The 17,533-nt window shown below is 46.7% G+C and overlaps 2 protein-coding genes across 3 annotated transcripts in view; one reads left to right on the forward strand and one right to left on the reverse strand.

The window, feature by feature from the left end:
* Positions 1-6,307, forward strand: part of NR5A1 (nuclear receptor subfamily 5 group A member 1) — a 32,734-nt gene extending 26,427 nt beyond the window's left edge. The window contains exon 6 of the mRNA XM_060251481.1: positions 5,691-6,307. Coding sequence (XP_060107464.1) covers positions 5,691-5,938 — 248 coding nt within the window. The 3' untranslated portion in view covers positions 5,939-6,307. The remainder of the gene's footprint in view (positions 1-5,690) is intronic.
* Positions 6,308-9,873: 3,566 nt separating this feature from the next.
* Positions 9,874-17,533, reverse strand: part of ADGRD2 (adhesion G protein-coupled receptor D2) — a 66,093-nt gene continuing 58,433 nt past the window's right edge. For both annotated transcript variants that reach the window (XM_060251224.1, XM_060251225.1), the window contains exon 26: positions 9,874-10,720. In XM_060251224.1, the coding sequence (XP_060107207.1) occupies positions 10,713-10,720 (8 nt within the window). In that variant the 3' untranslated portion in view covers positions 9,874-10,712. The remainder of the gene's footprint in view (positions 10,721-17,533) is intronic.

Below are 17,533 nucleotides of genomic sequence, written 5' to 3' on the forward strand. Positions count from 1 at the left end.
GTTGGAAGTATTCTGGCCCAGCTGGTGCAGCAGCACAGTACAGGATTCCACAGATTTTTTTTCTCCAGAGGGCCACTTTGCAAGAGTCTGGGGGAGGAAGGAGCAGATCATTTGTGGAGCAGATTTCAGCCTCTTCCATTATAGTGTTCCAGTTAATCTATGGATATTTTCTATATTGTACTCCACTGAGAAAGTAATGGTTTTCTGGGGATCCGTCAAATCCCAGTCCTGAGCATCATCAATGAATATTGTAAAAGATTTTCTTTCTTCCTTTTTGGTATTTTTGTATTTTTGTGTGTGTCTGCACCTGGAAGTCATGTTGACCTCTGGTGACTGACCCTGACTGGGGGCCTGGAGGATATTCAGGGAGGTGGCTGAATAAAGCCTGTCCCTGCCTCCTGACCCGGTATTTCAAGGACAGCCTCCCATCCAAATACAAACCACAGTCGACCCTGCTTAGCTTCTGAGATTGGGCTTGCCTGGGCTATCCAGGTCAGGCTATTGTAAAAGCTTTCTGTGGAAGGGTCTGTGTTTGTACTTGATGCTAAAAATTAATCCCAGTTATGCACCAAGAAGAAACAGTTCTGTAACTTCCATACATTATGCAAGTTATGTAATTCATTCTGCATTTTTTTTTCTTGTTTTGGTGTTTGCAAGGGATTGAAATCAGCCCACCCCCCTCTCCTTTTTTGTTTTGTTTTGGTATTTTTGCATTTTTATGTGCATGTCTGTGAGAGTGTGTATGCACCTGGAAGTTTGGTGACTTCTGACCCCTACTGGAGGCCTGGAGAATATTCAGAGAGGTGGCTGAGTAAAGCTTCCCGACTGCTGGTATTCCAAGGAAGTCTCCAATCCAAGTACTTGCCAAAGTTGGCCCTGTTTAGCTTCCAATATCTGATGAGACTGGGCTTGCTTGGGCTATCCAGGTCAGGGCCATTGCCCCCTCTCCTTCTGAAAATCTTATGCAGAAATCGCTCTGCCCTCTGGCTTCCAACAGCATTGCCCTCACACTCCCCATGCATGTCTCAACTGCCATAAGGACTAGGGACACGCTTTGGGTTAAAAAGAAGAACTGAATTCAGCATGATTTTTGTCCTTGCACAAAGGCATGGCCTGCCTCAGTTATGTTTGGAGAGGGTTACTACCATGTGCTTAATATCCAGTGGTATTCAAATGGGAGGTTTTAAAATATTCTTATCCTTTCTAGAATGTGATGGTCAAAATGGAGCATAATATTTTGATCTCCTTTTGAAGCAGGCCATAGTTAGTTAATGTTGAAAAAAGTGCACTCTACATATGCACAAAGACTTTTTCTAGCCTATGAGAGGGCTGCCTTAGTGCTTCAAACAAACTGTGGCTATGCTGTGGTGGATTCTTGTTCACACCTGGATCCTTTTTCAGAGGGAGGGGGGAGGTTTTCTGGAGGAAGCAAGCAGCACCCCAGTCCCCAGGCCTGTCCGCCTCCCCCCTCCCCCCCGCCGTAGCTAAGCCTTTCTCCATCCTCTAGCATCACATCCCAGGTCCAAAAGAACCCCCTCCCATCCTGTTTTGCGCATTGCGTTAAACTTCTGCCTCGTTGTTGTCCTTTCTCCTTTGCCCAAGCTTTCCAGAGAAAACCAGGAACAAAAGGTTACCATTACTGGCGCTGCGTTGCTGCCCCACATCCAACTTTTCTCTCTCAGTACCGCAGAGCGTGCTGGGAGCCATTTGCCCTTCACAGGCTCAGCTGTACAGAGCTGCCTCGCTTATTATGTGTAAGATGTAATTGCCTTTCACGAATTTTCACATTTCCCTCTTGGCTGTAGCACAATCAGAGCTAAACTGCACACACACACACACACACGTTCGTTCGTTCGCACCCGCAAGTACAAGAGGCTGCCATTTGAGCCTAAATAGATTTCTCTCCTGAGCAGGTAAAGAGATTTAATTAAAATTAGGGCTTCTCAAAATAGCAATATTTATGAGGTTGGCACACAGGTTAGCTTTGTTCTCCAGAAGGGTTTAATAGGGCCTTAATGGATTGACCCCTACCGCGGCTGCCTGACTTCCATTCACCACGCAGCCACTCCAGGGGAGGGGAGCAAGAGCGGCTTTTATAAGCCTGCATTCCCTTAAGCGGTTGCAATTTATCAGAAGCCTCCGGCAAACAAAAGGAGCCATGAATAGGAAGAACACTTCAGGGCATAGAAATCGTCCCCGGCAGCTCCGCTTGTGTGAGGGGCTGCTTTGTCAGAGGACGGAGTCTTTACAGCCGCTGCGGCGGCTCTAAATGAAGTGAGTCGATGTTATTTGGACAACATTCTTTATGCCTTGCAGGAATGAAACGATTATTCAAATATTCAATTAAACTGTGAATAGGGTTTCTTTTCCAAACCAGGTGAGTCGCTGAGAAGAACTTGCTATTGTGGTGCCAACTCAGGGTAGAGAGTTGACATTTAGCAATATAACTTCTAAATGTGACAATCACAATAATATTAAGCCGCTAAAGAGATTTCAGACTGATGTGCCTGGTTATAAGGGAGTGCAGTGCGTTGCCTCTTTTCCACTCAGCCAGAGCCGAAGACCCAGGGCTTTTTAGCAGCTAGAACAGGCCGGGACTGACAGGAGCTGCAGACTCTGAACGCATAACATAACATCAAGCGGCTGATGTTGGCGGGCAGTCTGCTGCCTCCCACACCAACTTGTTTGCTTGGGTAGAAGGCAGGGAGTGGCTTGGGTGGCTTCTGCACAGCATCCATCCTCCATGAAGTCCTAGGAGGCTGCTGCAGTGAATGCTTCTGGCAATGGAGCATCCATAGTGCAATTTCCCCCTGCATCTGGCTTGCCCCAGCTCTCTGTAGTCACCATCCCACCCAGACGGCTTTTTAAAAACATCAGTAATTGACAGATGGCTGTAGTATTAAGCTACAGCCCCATGCCAATTAGGGATTTTAAACTGTAGCTATGTTAATTATATTCAGCAACTGACCTTCCTCTGCCAGAGATTCTGCAGTCATAGTGTGCTGGGTAGGTGGATGGTCTGACTCAGTAATGCAGCTTCCTAAGTTCAGTCATACACAATAGCTCAGTCTCATGTGCTGACCACCCCTTGAGCAATGATGGAGAGCCAGTTTAGTGTAGTGGTTAAGTGTGCGGACTCTGATCTGGGAGAACTGGGTTTGATTCCCCACTCCTCCACTTGCACCTGATAGCATGGCCTTGGGTCAGCCATAGCTCTGGCAGAGGTTGTCCTTGCAAGGGCAACTGCTGTGAGAGCCCTCTCCAGCCCCACCCACCTCACAGGGTGTCTGTTGTGGGGGAGGAAGGTAAAGAAGATTGTGAGCCGCTCTGAGACTCTTCGGAGTGGAGGGTGGGATATAAATCCAATATCATCATCTTCTTCATATCTATGACCTTCAGTCATGCAGTCTGGAGAAACATAACACTGTGGCACTTTCCCCCTGCTGCTTCTTTCAAAACCAGAGAGAGGCAGATTTGGAGTCACATTTGCAGTCCCCCAGCCTGGCTGTGTTGCTCATCTTCTACTAGAAAGAGCAGCACAGGCTATCCTTGCATGGTCCATCTGAAAGGGCTGGGGCAGGCCACTGGGACAGCTTCAAGGTGGTGAGACAAGCAGGTGGGAGAACTCAGAAGGCTGCTGAATGAAGGGTGATTGCAAAGGAACATAACTGAAAGGGACAAGCATTGGGTGGAATAACTATAAGCTCTCGGTCTCTCAGGGGTATTGTTGGTTTTGTTCTATTTGCAGAATAACTTCGCAAAACTTTTGTTTAGATCACTTAACTCTCTGTGTGCATGTGAGTTAAGTGTCGTCAAGTTGCTTTTGACTTATGGCAACTCTATGAATTAATGACCTCCAAATCGTCCTATATAATGATGTATTCGCAAAGGGCTTTGTTTCACTCAGACTGCTCAGTCCTTGCTTAATTTGTTAGCTAGCACTTTCAAGAGGAAGCTTCAAGGAAAAATTAGCACAGTGTGAAACTGGAAAGCTCCACCTAAGAAAGGTATAGCCAGGAACAGCCAAGAGTCAGAACTGAGAAGAAAGAAGGGACGGAGGGTCACTCCAGCTGGCACCAAGGAACCTCCCCCCCACTCCCCCTCATCACTTCTTATAGTGCTGCTTCAGGTGAGAAGCTGCCACGAGCAGTGGATGAGTGAACACATATGGAGCAGATCAGCTGGTAGGGCTGACCCACTGCACTGTACAGCCTCAGCCCGGTCCTCTATCTTCTCCCCACCCTCCACTCTGAGGCCCGTGATGAAAGAAGCGGAAGCAAGGCCCTGCCTGCCTCTTCCTCTCACCTGATGGGGATGAAAAGGCTTGCCTTCCCAGGCAGGCTGCCAGCTTAAGGGGGATCTGCTTATCGCCTTGCATTCACGCTTGCCAACTGCATCTCTCGCTTCCAAGGAAGTCGTCCCTGCACGAAGGGCCCTTCTGCTGTAGATTTAGCAAAGCCACTTGCCAATGTCTGGTTTCTGAGCGACAGCTCCAGGTACACCAGGGATAAAGGTTTCCATGTCGCCTGATCCATGTTGCCACTTCTGAGAGGTCGGGGCAGATTAAGGTGATCTCTTCAGGCGCTGTTCAGAAAGGAACACAATCTGTGGCCTTACACGGAAGGTGAGAGCTCTGCAGGTGCCCAAAACACATGGACAAGAAACAAAAAATAGCCCTGGGGATGAATTTCCACAGCAGCCTTACACTAGGACCTTAAGACATGCTGTATCTTTTTTGCATTCTAAAATGTGTTTGCTGCTTTTGTATAGCATTTAAAGGAGTACATTCTGGGAATCACATATCTTGTGGGTGCTGGAACTTGGACTCTGTAGGGATCTCCTCCCCCAGTTTCTTTTTATATAAACAACGGTTGGACTGGAATTAGTAGGAATTCTGTAGCTCTATGTTTTAAGCTTTAATAAAAATACCAACTAAAAATTCATGCTTTGCCTGAATGAATTGTTTTAGTCCTGCTTAATCGAAAGGGACTAGCTGTATAAGACATGCAAATTGCTTTTGGATGGCTGGTTCAGATAGTATTGCCACATCTGTAAAATTCCTGTTTCAAATTAATCAGGCAGCCCTATAACAAGATGTATGTAATTCAGCCCTTGCTTGTGGCTCTCCCTGGACCACAATCCCCTGACCTCCTATACTTGGCTGTCCTTACCAACAGCATGTTTCTCAAATCTGTATGAGATTTTTTCCCCATGGCCTCAACTTCTCCTTAGCTGCTCCTTTTCTTGGTTTCTATCCTCCATCCTCTGCATTTTGGATATCAGTTTTTCTACCCACCATTCTCTTGTCACTGTTTTGTAGCCCACTGTGTCTCTTACCTGTGTCTGGACCCTCTTCCCACTCAGTCCTCCAGGTTTACCAATAGTGAGTGGTGCTGTCTCTTGTTTCTGTGTTGTGCTTTTCTCTGTTAGGGCCACCACTTGTTGACATATTGTATGGTTTGCTTCTATGTGCAAGCAGTCAGAAAATTAAGAGTGACTGTGAACATTCTGTGGCATTGTGGGAGATTGAATTTCTACACAAGTTTTGCAGGAGTCAGCCAGATTTCTTTGGCTTTTACAATTCGGTCCCTGTTTCAATATCCCCCTGAAGATTCAGGAATAGCTCTGCACCCCATTAGGCATTGCCTCAACATGAGCTCATTTTGTCTTCCTTTCTCATTTTGCTGCAGATGTAAAGTACCTGGAGAATTCCAGCCTTGCAAAAGATGCCCAGGAGAAAGCCAATGCAGCACTGCTGGAGTACACCATCTGCCACTATCCTCACGCCACGGACAAATTCCGGCAGCTGCTTCTCTGGCTAGCTGACATCCGGTCTCTCAGCATGCAGGCTGAAGAGTACCTCTACCACAAGCATCTGAGTGGGGAGGTCCCTTGTAACAACCTTCTGATCGAAATGCTCCACGCCAAGCGGACTTGAGTGTGACCTCCCCCCACCTTTTCATGGGAAGACTTTGGTGAAGGAGATGCTGGGGCAGATGGGAAAGATGGTCAGGAGAATGTCTCCTTGCCTGCTGGCCATTTCCCTCAATAGTTCTGTTTAAACCAAGCCAGTGAAAAACTCCAGACAGCTTAATATGAATATACAGTATCTGTGGGAGTTTACTACTCTGAAACTGTAGTCCTTCTGCATTCAGTGTGCCCAGCCCTGAGTTTTAGGGTTTTGTTCCTTTTATCCCCTCATGAGGCACAGGAAAGTATTGCATCCAAGAGCCCTGAGGCTTACCAGTGCAAGGCTGCCCTTGATGGCAGTTTGGAGGCTGAAACTGGTAAAGAATGGTTAGAGACGCTATGGCTGGGGGGGGGCGGGAAACAGGGAGGAATTGTGTTGCCCCGGAGCCAAAGGCACTCGCTTCCTTGGCCTTCACCAGGCCCAGTTCAAGCTGTTCTTTTAGACCACTAAAGATTTCAGTGGCCTGATCCCCCCTACAGTGAAATCTCCCCTGTGGCCTTTTGCAGCTACTGGAGGCAGTTGAGGAAGTAGCAACAGCATCTGTGCACCATCTGCTGCAGTGAGAGCCTGCAGGGCTTTAGCTGTGGGTGCCCTACTGCTGTGGAACTCCCTTCCCATGGCAAAAGATTGAGACGAAGCATGGTTGAAAGACATGGTCAGATCTTCCCCTGAGGTGGGAGCGAAGTTGAGCAGGGGGTGGGGGGGTTGTTTTATTTTAATTGCCAATTAGTTCAATATCTATTTTTATTTTCTAAAACCTGTTGCAAAGCACATTGCATACTCTGAGCCTTCAAGTCTGTGTTAGGATACAATCTTAAGCTACTAATTTAATTGTACCTTAAATGTGTGTGTTGTGCTGCCTAAAAGCAGTGTTCTTGTATCAGATGCTTAGATCCATCCCGGGGGCATGAATGAGCCAAGGCAGCCTCTCTGCACTTTGGAATGGGTCAGTGGCCCATCTGGAAGCGCTTCTCTTCCCTTACAGGCATAAGGAGTCTAACATAGATGTGGGACATAGATATCCACCAGCCCACAGCTGTAGGGGTGGCTGCTTGGCACCAGTCGGAGTGCCTCTGCAGTGATGGACTGCAGTTATGAATTTGCTAAACATCCCTGCATACAACTGCAGGTTTTCTCCAGAGTTTCCATGAGAGGTGGGGGCCATTTTGCAGAAGCTCCCCCATAATCATAGATGTTCAAAGGGGAAGGTGAGCATGCAGAACTCACAAAAACTACCCCAGGGAATCTGCAGAGAAGCAAAATTGTCCCCTCCCACAGAAGGCAGGGTGGGTACGTTTGTGACATCAGTGTGCTCAGGCGTGCTAGCATGCAGGATCACAGGGGCATATCTTGCAGCTTTGCTTTGTCCAGCCTTGGACTAAGAGCTGCTGCTTTAGATGGTTGGACTCTTTTATAGGCATTATTCCCCAGATGGGATTCTGATCTTCTGAGGCCTTAATCCCACTGATGCCTCCTGGGGCTCTCCTCTGGCTGAAAGTTTCAGAACAGAAAGAAAGATGTTTCTTCTCCATGTGTGGCTCATCCTCGGCAAAAATCACCTTTTTTTGTTCCAAAAAAGTAGTTATATCCTTGGGGATATAATCCCACTGAGCATCTCTGCCCCCCAGCCCTCTGGACCAATCAGGACTCAAATCCATAAGCAAGCATGGCTGTGACAGGTGCGCCAACTGGGCTTTTAGAACCAGCTTGCCTTCCACTTGTCCAAGGCTGCATCCAGACTGAGGGAATATTCTGCCTTTAACCTCTCTGCTTCCCCCTCCCACCCTTCTGCCTGACACTGTGCTCTCTGCAATTAGTGTGCAAAGTCCCCTTGCCCCACTGTGGCTTAGATGTGGCTGTGATTTCAGAGGGGGGAAGCTGGTTTTGGAGCTGCTCCATTGGAGCTGGGAACCTGCTGCTCAGAGCAGCTTCTGGCCTGGCATTTGCCTGCATGGCAGAGCTCTTGTAACAGCTCTGAAGCCTTTGGAAGCTTTTAAGCTACTACTCTGGTTGCTTGTTTCTGCATTTTGACAACATGTTGCTGCGGTTTCTGCTCCACATCTGTTGTTGGGATTCCTTTGTTTTCCCTGTGTGTGTGTGTGTGTGTGTGTTTTACGGGTCAAGAGAGTTGGAGAACATAGTTCAAATGTGACAAGCTGTCTTTTTTCTTCTGAAAGCAAAAAGTGCCCTTACGTGTGTGTGTGTGTGTCTCTCTCTCTGTTTCGTTCTGTTTCTCTTCCTCCTAAGTCCTCCTGAGGCAGAGGGGGGAGCGATGATTGAACTACCTTGCCAAATGAAGACATTCCAATAAATTTTGCAATTCACTTATAAGCCACTGGTGTTCTTTCTTTTAAGCCAGCAAACAAAACCAGCCAACCAGCGGCAGTTGAGGATGCTGGCAGGCCTTTGGCTGGCTCCCTTGTGCCACTGTGCCCGAGTTCATGAGTGACAGCTGGCAACAGCATTTGCCCATGTAGCACACCCACCTGTACAAACCGGCTTGTTTAGTCACAAGTGGCAATTGCAAAAAAACACTTTCTGTTGCTGCAAGTGACGCATCACAGCCTGCCGCAGCGACCCGGAAGCATATGTCCCTGCTACTTGATCTCACCAAGGAGTTAATGTTCATACTCTCTTCGAGGCAACTGTTTCCAGCCACTTTTAACTTAGCTTCACCAAGAGCGCACTCACCCAGAGAAGAGTGTTCAGCATTATTAAGAGTCTCTTGAGCAGCAAACGTGAATGACTCTGGCCGTTTTCCTAAAATGCCGCTCCTTTTGCAGCCTAGCTAGTATCACGCAGCAGGCGCCTTTCTACTGGGCCAGCTGTGTGGGTATCTGAGGCCAGTGAGCATCTGAGACACCAGAGCTAGTCCTTTGCGTGACCAGGGCAGCTTAGACTCTGGCCCTACTACCACTAGCCTACAAAAGGCATCCTTTTCAGTAATACTGTAGTCTTTTTTAGTGTGTGAGAGACGCACACTTGCCTTTTCTTCGAAATTCCCTAGCCTACAAAAACAGTGACTGCGCCACAGCTGGAGGCACATCCCTGGCCATCTGAAGGAGAAAAAGGCTCTCCTGCTTTCAGAAGACATCAGGAGTGGGTTGATGTGATAAGGCACCAGGCCTAACAGTGGTTGTGTGGAGTATGGGAGAGACAGTATTGCTTGCTTGGGAAGAAATCTGGGCTGAGAGGTTGCTGAGAGAATAATCAGACAAGACAGCAGCAGTCCTAAGAATAAGGAGGTACCAAATAGGACAAAATGGATGTCTGCCTGGGGTTTGGAGTCCTTGTGCAGGTGTTATACCTTGAGTGGGGTTGGGAGCAAGCTCTACCTTCTCAGAGGGTTATTTGGGATCAGGATAAAAGAAGAGGGAATCATTGTGTCTACCAGTAAACCTCATAAATTCAAAAAGTTCCTTCAGGCTCACTCAACAGATGCTGGATTCCAAGACTTCTGCAAGCAGGAACCATCGCATCAGCAGTGATGAGAGCACATCCAGGGCAGAAGTAGCACTGACTGGGAAGGAATTTCAAGCCAATCCCCGCAATACAATTTGCTTGCAAGATCTTCAATACCGGGAGCTCCTTAAGTTTTTAGCATAACATTTCTAATTATGAAAGATGTTAAAGCCAACTGTTGCAAGCCTTTTTAAAAAATGTGAGGGATGGTAGAATTTACTTTTTCTTTCAATGCTTGTTGTAATCTACCTTGCAAAGGGGGCTCTGTTGTTCTGAGTTAAAATTAACCTAGAGATTTATTTTTTTTTTAAATGTAAACAAGCTTCCTCCTTGAAAGGAAGCCCAAGGCAGCTAATTAAATCATAAAATCATTAAAATAATGCATTCACAATAATACAAATGGACACGATTTTAGAAAGCATAAATGAAAGAAACGAGAGTTTTAACTCACAAACCTTGTCTTAATTGAAAAACAACAAACTTTTTACAGATTTCTAATGCATCAGTTCCAGGGGCATCCAGGCATATGCATGGGGAAAGGACAATTCAGACAGACACCAAATCCAGAGAGGTGGAGTTAAATACAGGTTTTAATCCACCAATGTCACTGATGCAGCCAGAGTAGTCTGCACCAACACATGGCCAGTTGAGAAAGAGATGGAAGCCTTGGGAGGCAGAATGACAGGGGCAAGACAGAACTGCAAAGTCCCTTGGGGGCCTGCAGTCATATCACTGCCATCAGAACAGGCAGGATCCACTAGGAAACAATTATAGGCTACTTTGGAAGAAAAATATTTCCAGAGTCATGAGAGTGGTCAAAAGGGGAAGAAGTCCTCCAACACAAATACCACTGAAATAATGGGAGGAGCTCATAGACATGGTAGAGAACTTCCCCAGCAGATGATTCCCAATAAGTGTGACAATCCATCAATGACAAGAGAAACTTATGGCAGATTTCTTATAGAGGCACATAGGTTACCTCAGTCCTCCTTGCCCAGATAAATAGTTTGGTCTCCTGGGTCCATGAACAGTCAAGACCAGCAATGCACCCTAAAAAAACCACCAAACATTGCCCAAAATAGATAAATACCATTATGGGAGGACAGTGTATTGAAGACCATCTGCCCAGTTAGCTATAAGCAAAACAATGCCCATTTGCTGCCAGATCTGAACGAAACTGAACCTGGTCGCCTGCAGGTTCCTTGATCCTGTCTTCTGCCTGAAGAAATTCTTCCAAAGTTGTGCTACCTTGGGGTGGATGGAGGAGATAACGAACACCTCAGAAACCTGAAGGACAAGAGGAGAACACATCAGCTGAAGTCAGAACAGTAAAATATAAATACCCTGTACTAAAAAGTATTTATCTCAAGCTACAAAGTGGGCTTGGTACTCCCCTGCTAAAAATAATGTAACAGTACCTCATGGAGTTATTCAGGCATTTCCTCAAGGGCTTTTTAATGCTGTGTAAATAACCAGAAATCATTGGCTTCGATCCTATGACCACTCACACTTCTCTCTGTCTACTATAGCAGATTTCCTCTGCTTCAATACTGACATCCTTTGCTTCTATTATTCACAAAGGCTCCTTTAAAAACTTTGATCTTGTATGCACAGAAGTACTAGCCACAGAGGAAGCCACTGCTGTAGTGGAGGGAATTTTTTGGAGCTGCTGGAGAGAAGCACAAGGAAAACAATGTCATAGGATAAGCCACTCTCTCTAGGTCTCACTTACCCACCTGTAAAGGGGGAATAAGTAATGCCCAAAATTGCAAGGATGCTATATGTGTGTGTGGTGGGGCAAGTAATACAGTTCATAAAATGCTAAAACTGATTCTCTTTAGGCAATATGATGACCTTGGGAAACTTGCGTAATGACTAACCAACTTACTGGTTCAATGAGCTCAGGATTAGCCACTAAATAGCAGTGACTCACCAGGTGCTCAGACAGAGATCCTGAGATCTATGAATGGGAAATGCTGGGAACTGAACCTGTGACCAGTTCCCTCTATGCTGAGTTAGTTTGAGCTAGCTCGCAGTTTTTAAGCATCCAGCTCACACATTTTTTGTCTTAGCTCAGGAAGGATGGTCGCAGCACAAACTATGCAGTAGCCAAATTGCTCGCTCACAACTTTGATGCCAGTAGCTCACGAAGAATTTTTGCTCACAAGACTCCACAGCCTAGAGGGAGCATTGCCTATGACCCACTGAATATAAATTGCAGCACATAAAGTTCTATTAAAACACATCAGATTATCCCATTCAGGTAATGTCATTCAACATCTAAAATCGTGCTGTTTTTCAATATATACAACAGATGGACTCACATTCTAGCTATATCTGAAGAAGTGAGCAGTGACTCACAAAAGCTCATACCCTGTCACAAATCCTGCTAGCCTTTAAGGTGATATAGGACTCTTGCTCTTTTCTACTGGTGATCAGTAAAAATTTCAGGTCAAATTTGCATACAAAAATCAAAGCAGTTTATTTTCACAGTACAATTGTTGATACTGTTGGGCTTGGGGCTGCACACACAGATTTATAAAAGGTTGCAAATCTGGCACATTGATTCTTAACATTTAGCTACCAAATTAGGACAATCAGGTGTTTCAACCATGTCCATTTAGAACCTTTAGCAAAATCAGAAATTGCAAAGGGAAAAAATACATAGGCTCAAATTGTAGCAACTCTGGAGTGCTTGGAAAAAGCATGAAATAAACAGAGCATTCAGATTCTGCTTGTCTTGAACTGCTGTCATGCAGAAAGAACAACACAAGGATTCAAAGAGGACACTATCCCTCCCCCCAATTTCTGCTAGCAAGAGCCATCTAGGCACCCTGGTCTTCATTTGAAAGGCAACTTTTAAAGGGGGCTCATTGGGACATTGCGGAGACTCGTTGGAATGGCTTCCTAGTACTCCTGGAGGTGCCCAGCTGTGGAGACCAGGAGGCACATGTTGCTATGCACGGCTTAGCAACATACAAGATGTATTCAAAGTGGATAATGAAATTATCACAAGGAAACAATGGAGCGACACTCGAGGAGATGGGGGCCGAGGCGATCGCCTTCTTCGCCAAGATGAAAAAGACGCTTCTTATTGTCTGCAAATATGTGACAACATCCCCCCACACTTTCCAGGGGCCTCCCCTGCCCACATAATGGGGTATAATGAATATTGACAGAAGATCATGTCTCTATAAAAGAAGCCAGAAACTCATTAGAGGGGTGTGTGTTTGGGGGAAGGAACATGTGGCCTCTTGTGTGGTGAATAGGGTCCAGAAGCTTTGAAGGGGGGGTGTCCTTAACATGGAGGGGGAATAGAAGAACCTTCCAATACAAGTGCAGAGCACCCTGTGTTGTGCCAATCCAGGCTCAACAATATGCCTGCCTTTTAGTGTAAAGTGGTAGTATATATCAAGGGGTAAAATTAAAATGGTGGGTTTTTCGTTAACATATTTGTGAAATAAACGATTGTTTACAAATGAGTAGCTGATTTCTCTGCAGCTATATCTTTTTTTTTTTAATTCACTGGTACTATCTTATTCTTTTCACTGAGAATTTCATGCCTCTGTTCAGATGTCACCTTGGAAAAGCAGCCAGTAAATAAGGAAAATAAATAAATAATGCTAGGGACCCTGATAAATAAATACCACAACAGCTTTTATGGCTATTGTTTCAACCACACCTTTGCTTCAAAGCAAGGAATAACAGAGGGTTGTAATTAAAAAAAACAAACGTCAGACCACTCTTTGCCTATCCAAAAGAGCAACAAAATCAGGAGAAATAATAGAGTCCAGCTTCTAGGTACTATATAGTCAGACACTGCTTAGCTATCTCATAAAATTAAGTTTGTTGTATGTACAATTTTTACATACTTGGAAAAAAACCCTGGAAAATAAAAAAGAAACAAAATGGGTGGGTGGGGTCATATACCCCAAAACAACATGTGGAAGTGGGGTAGTGGAGCCCCATGAGTGAAACAATGTGGGGATTGGAAGGATTAAACCCCTCTCCCCCCTAAGGCCCCAGTTAGAATTGGGGCTCAGAGCAGCCTTTGTGAAATAACAATCTACTCAGGGACTTTCTGCCATCATGTTTATGTTTACAAGAAAACAAAAAGGAGGGGAAAACTAGCGTGCAAACAGCCAATAGAAAAAATATATGCTAGTATAAATCATAAGTATATACCACTAGAGTATGTATATGTATAACACATATAATGAGCAAACAATATTAATGAGACAAATATATTAAAGACACAGATCTGATTATATATTATATTATATAGTGATACATACTTATGATTTATACTCATGTTTATGTTGACATCTTAGACAATTAGGTACCTATAAGTTTTAAACTTGCCTACTACGGATGTGTATTGCCATTTTTTTTCCACTTTCCAGAGTGAGAATATGGGGATTATAATTATTCCAGATTATTAGGGTCTCCAATACTGGTTAAGTATTCAGATTTTATTTTCTCCCCCTGGAATTCTGAAATTATTCAGGGCCCTTCTTTCCTATGGGGAATCTTTCCAGGGGACTGGAGTGGTTTGTTTTCAAGCAAATGAAAACATTTGCTCCACAGTTAGTGTCACGTGTCCACTAAAGATCCCCAACCCCACCTGAGTATCAGGTGAATTTGACCAAGGGGCCCTGTTCTAGGTTGGTACTGAACAAGATGCTCCCCCAGCCATCTGCCATTGTTTCCTTGGGGGGGAGGGGTTAATCCCATGCTTTCTCCAGGGCAAAGAATACCCAAACATACAAGAGCAAACTATCATCCAATTCACACAGAACCAGCAAGCCCAACGGAACCAATGCCAAACACAGAGAATCCCAGTAAAACCACAGGCTAATATGGTAAACCCAACACATCCAATCTAATGCCTAACCAGAGAATCCAAGCCAAGCTGACTGAAGCAAAGGAAGGGAGCCCAGCCCAACAGAACTGATGTCAAAACACAGAAGCAGGGCAAATGTGGCAGCATAAATCCAACAGAACCAATGTCAAACCACAGAATCCCAACAGTATGAACCTGGCAAGTTCCCTCTAATGGGTGATCCCATTTGTCTGTGAAAACTGCCTTCCTCCCTGCTCCTTCTTGTTGCACAGTAAACCTTCAGAAATAAAAAAAACCCCACTCCCCAGGGTTCCAACTTTAAAATGGAAGCCACAAATATTCCCAGATATTTGGGGGGATATTCAAGATTGACCAAGATTCCCAAATATTGATCAGGTTCCCAAATATATATATATTAAAAATACTGATGAAGTATCTGGGGGGATATGTATTCAGATATACCTGAGTGCACATTCCTAATGCCTACTGTTACATATAGGGGGCAGGTGATTAATTCATCCCTAATGAGTAGGCAGAAAACAGAGTGGCAGTGGCTTTGTTGAATGCGAGTGAGGGACCCCCTAAGTGCTTGCAGAACCCGTGGCTCACTTTTCTCTCTCCTCTCCACTGGTCTTACAACTCTGCATGGAAGGCAAAGGTGCCAAAGAGGGATTAAAATAGCTGGGAAAACCCCATAGGCTCATTCTTTAGATTGGTCAACAGGGTAAAACATTTGGTCCAACACAGCAACTGGTCCAGGATATGCTGAGACCAAACCTTCTTTAATGGTGAGCAGCAATCTCCCAAGTGCCAGCTACTACACGGACTTACATGGTAAGAGGACAAGCCAAATGACAGACCAGGAGAGAGTCGGTGACTAAGATCTGAGAACTCTACTTAGTGCAGCCGCGATGGCCGGCCGAGGGATTCCAGTGCTCCTGGGGAGGGGAACGTATGACGGTGGGAGTAGACAGTTATATAAAGGAAGGAGACAGAGACAAAAAAGGGCTCGGTCACCATCCAGTCTACTTCCCATCCCAATGGTGGCAGGTAGTGGGACCAAGAGGAATTGCTCGCCTCTGTCATTGGTGTTATGCAACGCCAGGTCCATAAACAACAAGACCGTGACCCTGAGGGAGTTTTTGCTCCAGCAGGAGGTGGACCTGGCTTGTGTGATCGAGACCTGGGTGAGGGACGGGGAGACAGTAGCTCTCTCCCAAATGCCCCCCCCCCGGGATACTCGGTCTTTCACCAATCACGGATTAGCGGGCGGGGGGGGAGGAGTGGCGTTACTCATACGGGAGGGTTACTCCTTTCGGGCCCTCCCGGACCCAAAGATTGATGGCATTGAATGTGCCGGTCTGGCGTGGGATGTCGGAGAGGGGTTGGCAGTCTGGTTGGTGTACCATCCGCCTAACGCACCAACCGGCGCCTTACCATCACTATTGGAGGCAGTGGCGGGCTGGGCGTTGAGGTTCCCGGGGCTTATGGTCCTGGGTGACTTCAACGTCCATGCTGACGACACGGCCTCCACTCAGGCGATGGACCTAGTGTCTTCCATGGCGACACTGGGACTCTCTCAATTTGTCACGACTCCCACGCATCAGGCCGGGCACACACTAGACCTGATCTTTGCGTCCGGGATTTTGGTGAACGATATCGCGGTAGAAGCGGTACCATGGTCGGATCACCTAGCCCTTAAGGCCCGTGTGGGGACGCCACCCCAACCCTGTATGGGCGGAGAGCCTATTTTGGCTCGCCCTCGGAGCCTGATGGACCCGGAACGGTTCCAAACGGCCCTGAGGGATCCTTGGCCCACTAGCAATTCCCTCGATGGCCTTGTGGAGACCTGGCAAGACCGGCTAACCAGGGCCATCGACGAAATAGCACCCCGGCGCCCTCTGCGCCGTATGAGGCTGGCTCCATGGTACACCTTGGAATTGCGCCAGCTGAAACAAGGGCTCAGACGACTAGAGAGGCAGTGGAGACATACTCGGGACGAAGCAATGAGAACATCCTACAGAACGTTTATGAAGTCTTATGAGATGGCAGTCAAGGCTGCAAAGAAAGACTATTTTGCAACCAAGATTGCATCTGCAAACTCGCGCCCAGCACAATTGTTTAGAATAATCGGGGACCTGATAACATTGCCACAAGGCAAACCAAACATTGGAGAATTGGAGATTGGCTGTGAGGCATTTGCGAAATACTTTGCAGATAAAATCACATTGCTCCGCCAAGACCTGCCTACCACCTTGGATACAGTGAGCGAAATTGAGGCTCCGTGCCTGTCTTCGGATCTGGTACTGGATCACTTCGACCCACTCAACCTGGAGGAAGTCGATGGGATCCTCTCGGCTGCTCGCCCAACAACATGCGATTTGGATCCTTGCCCCTCTTGGCTGATTAAATCTTGCCAGAGGGAGCTTAGATGTCCTTTACGGGACATCATAAACAGATCCCTCACTGAGGGGCATTTTCCAACGCCCTTGAAAGAGGCGTTGGTTCGCCCTCTCTTAAAAAAATGCACAGCAGACCCGGCCGAATTGCCGAATTACCGTCCGGTGTCTAATTTACCGTTTTTAGGTAAAATCATTGAGAGGGCAGTGGCGTTGCAGCTGCAGAGGTTCCTAGATGACGCTTCCGTTCTCGACCCGTGCCAGTCTGGGTTCCGACCGGGCCATGGGATGGAGACGGTGCTGGTCGCCTTGGTAGATGACCTTCAGTGACATCTGGATCGGGGCGGCACTGCGGTACTGATGTTATTAGACCTGTTGGCGGCATTTGACACAGTCGACCATCAGTTGCTAAAGTGCCGCCTCGCCGACATAGGGGTTGGGGGGCTGGCCTTGCAATGGCTTTCCTCCTTCCTCTCTGGTCGGGGACAAAGGGTGGCTATTGGGGGTGAGCGATCCCAGAGGCACACACTTGATTGTGGGGTGCCTCAGGGGGCAGTTCTCTCCCCAATGTTATTCAACATTTATATGCGCCCCCTTGCCCAGATTGTCCGGAGGTTTGGGCTGGGTTGCCATCAATATGCAGATGACACCCAGCTCTATCTGCTAATGGACGGCCGGCCCGGCTTCGCCCCAGGGAATCTAGATCGGGCGCTGCAGGCTGTAGCGACGTGGCTCAGATTGAGTGGGCTGAAATTGAACCCAGCGAAGACAGAGGTCCTTTGTGTGGGTCGCGGCGCGCTAGGAGGGGAAATAGCTCTCCCAACCTTCGACGGCGCACCATTGAAACCAGTGTGCCAG

This window comes from Heteronotia binoei, chromosome 12, assembly GCF_032191835.1.
Source record: "Heteronotia binoei isolate CCM8104 ecotype False Entrance Well chromosome 12, APGP_CSIRO_Hbin_v1, whole genome shotgun sequence".
NCBI classification, from domain to species: domain Eukaryota; kingdom Metazoa; phylum Chordata; class Lepidosauria; order Squamata; family Gekkonidae; genus Heteronotia; species Heteronotia binoei.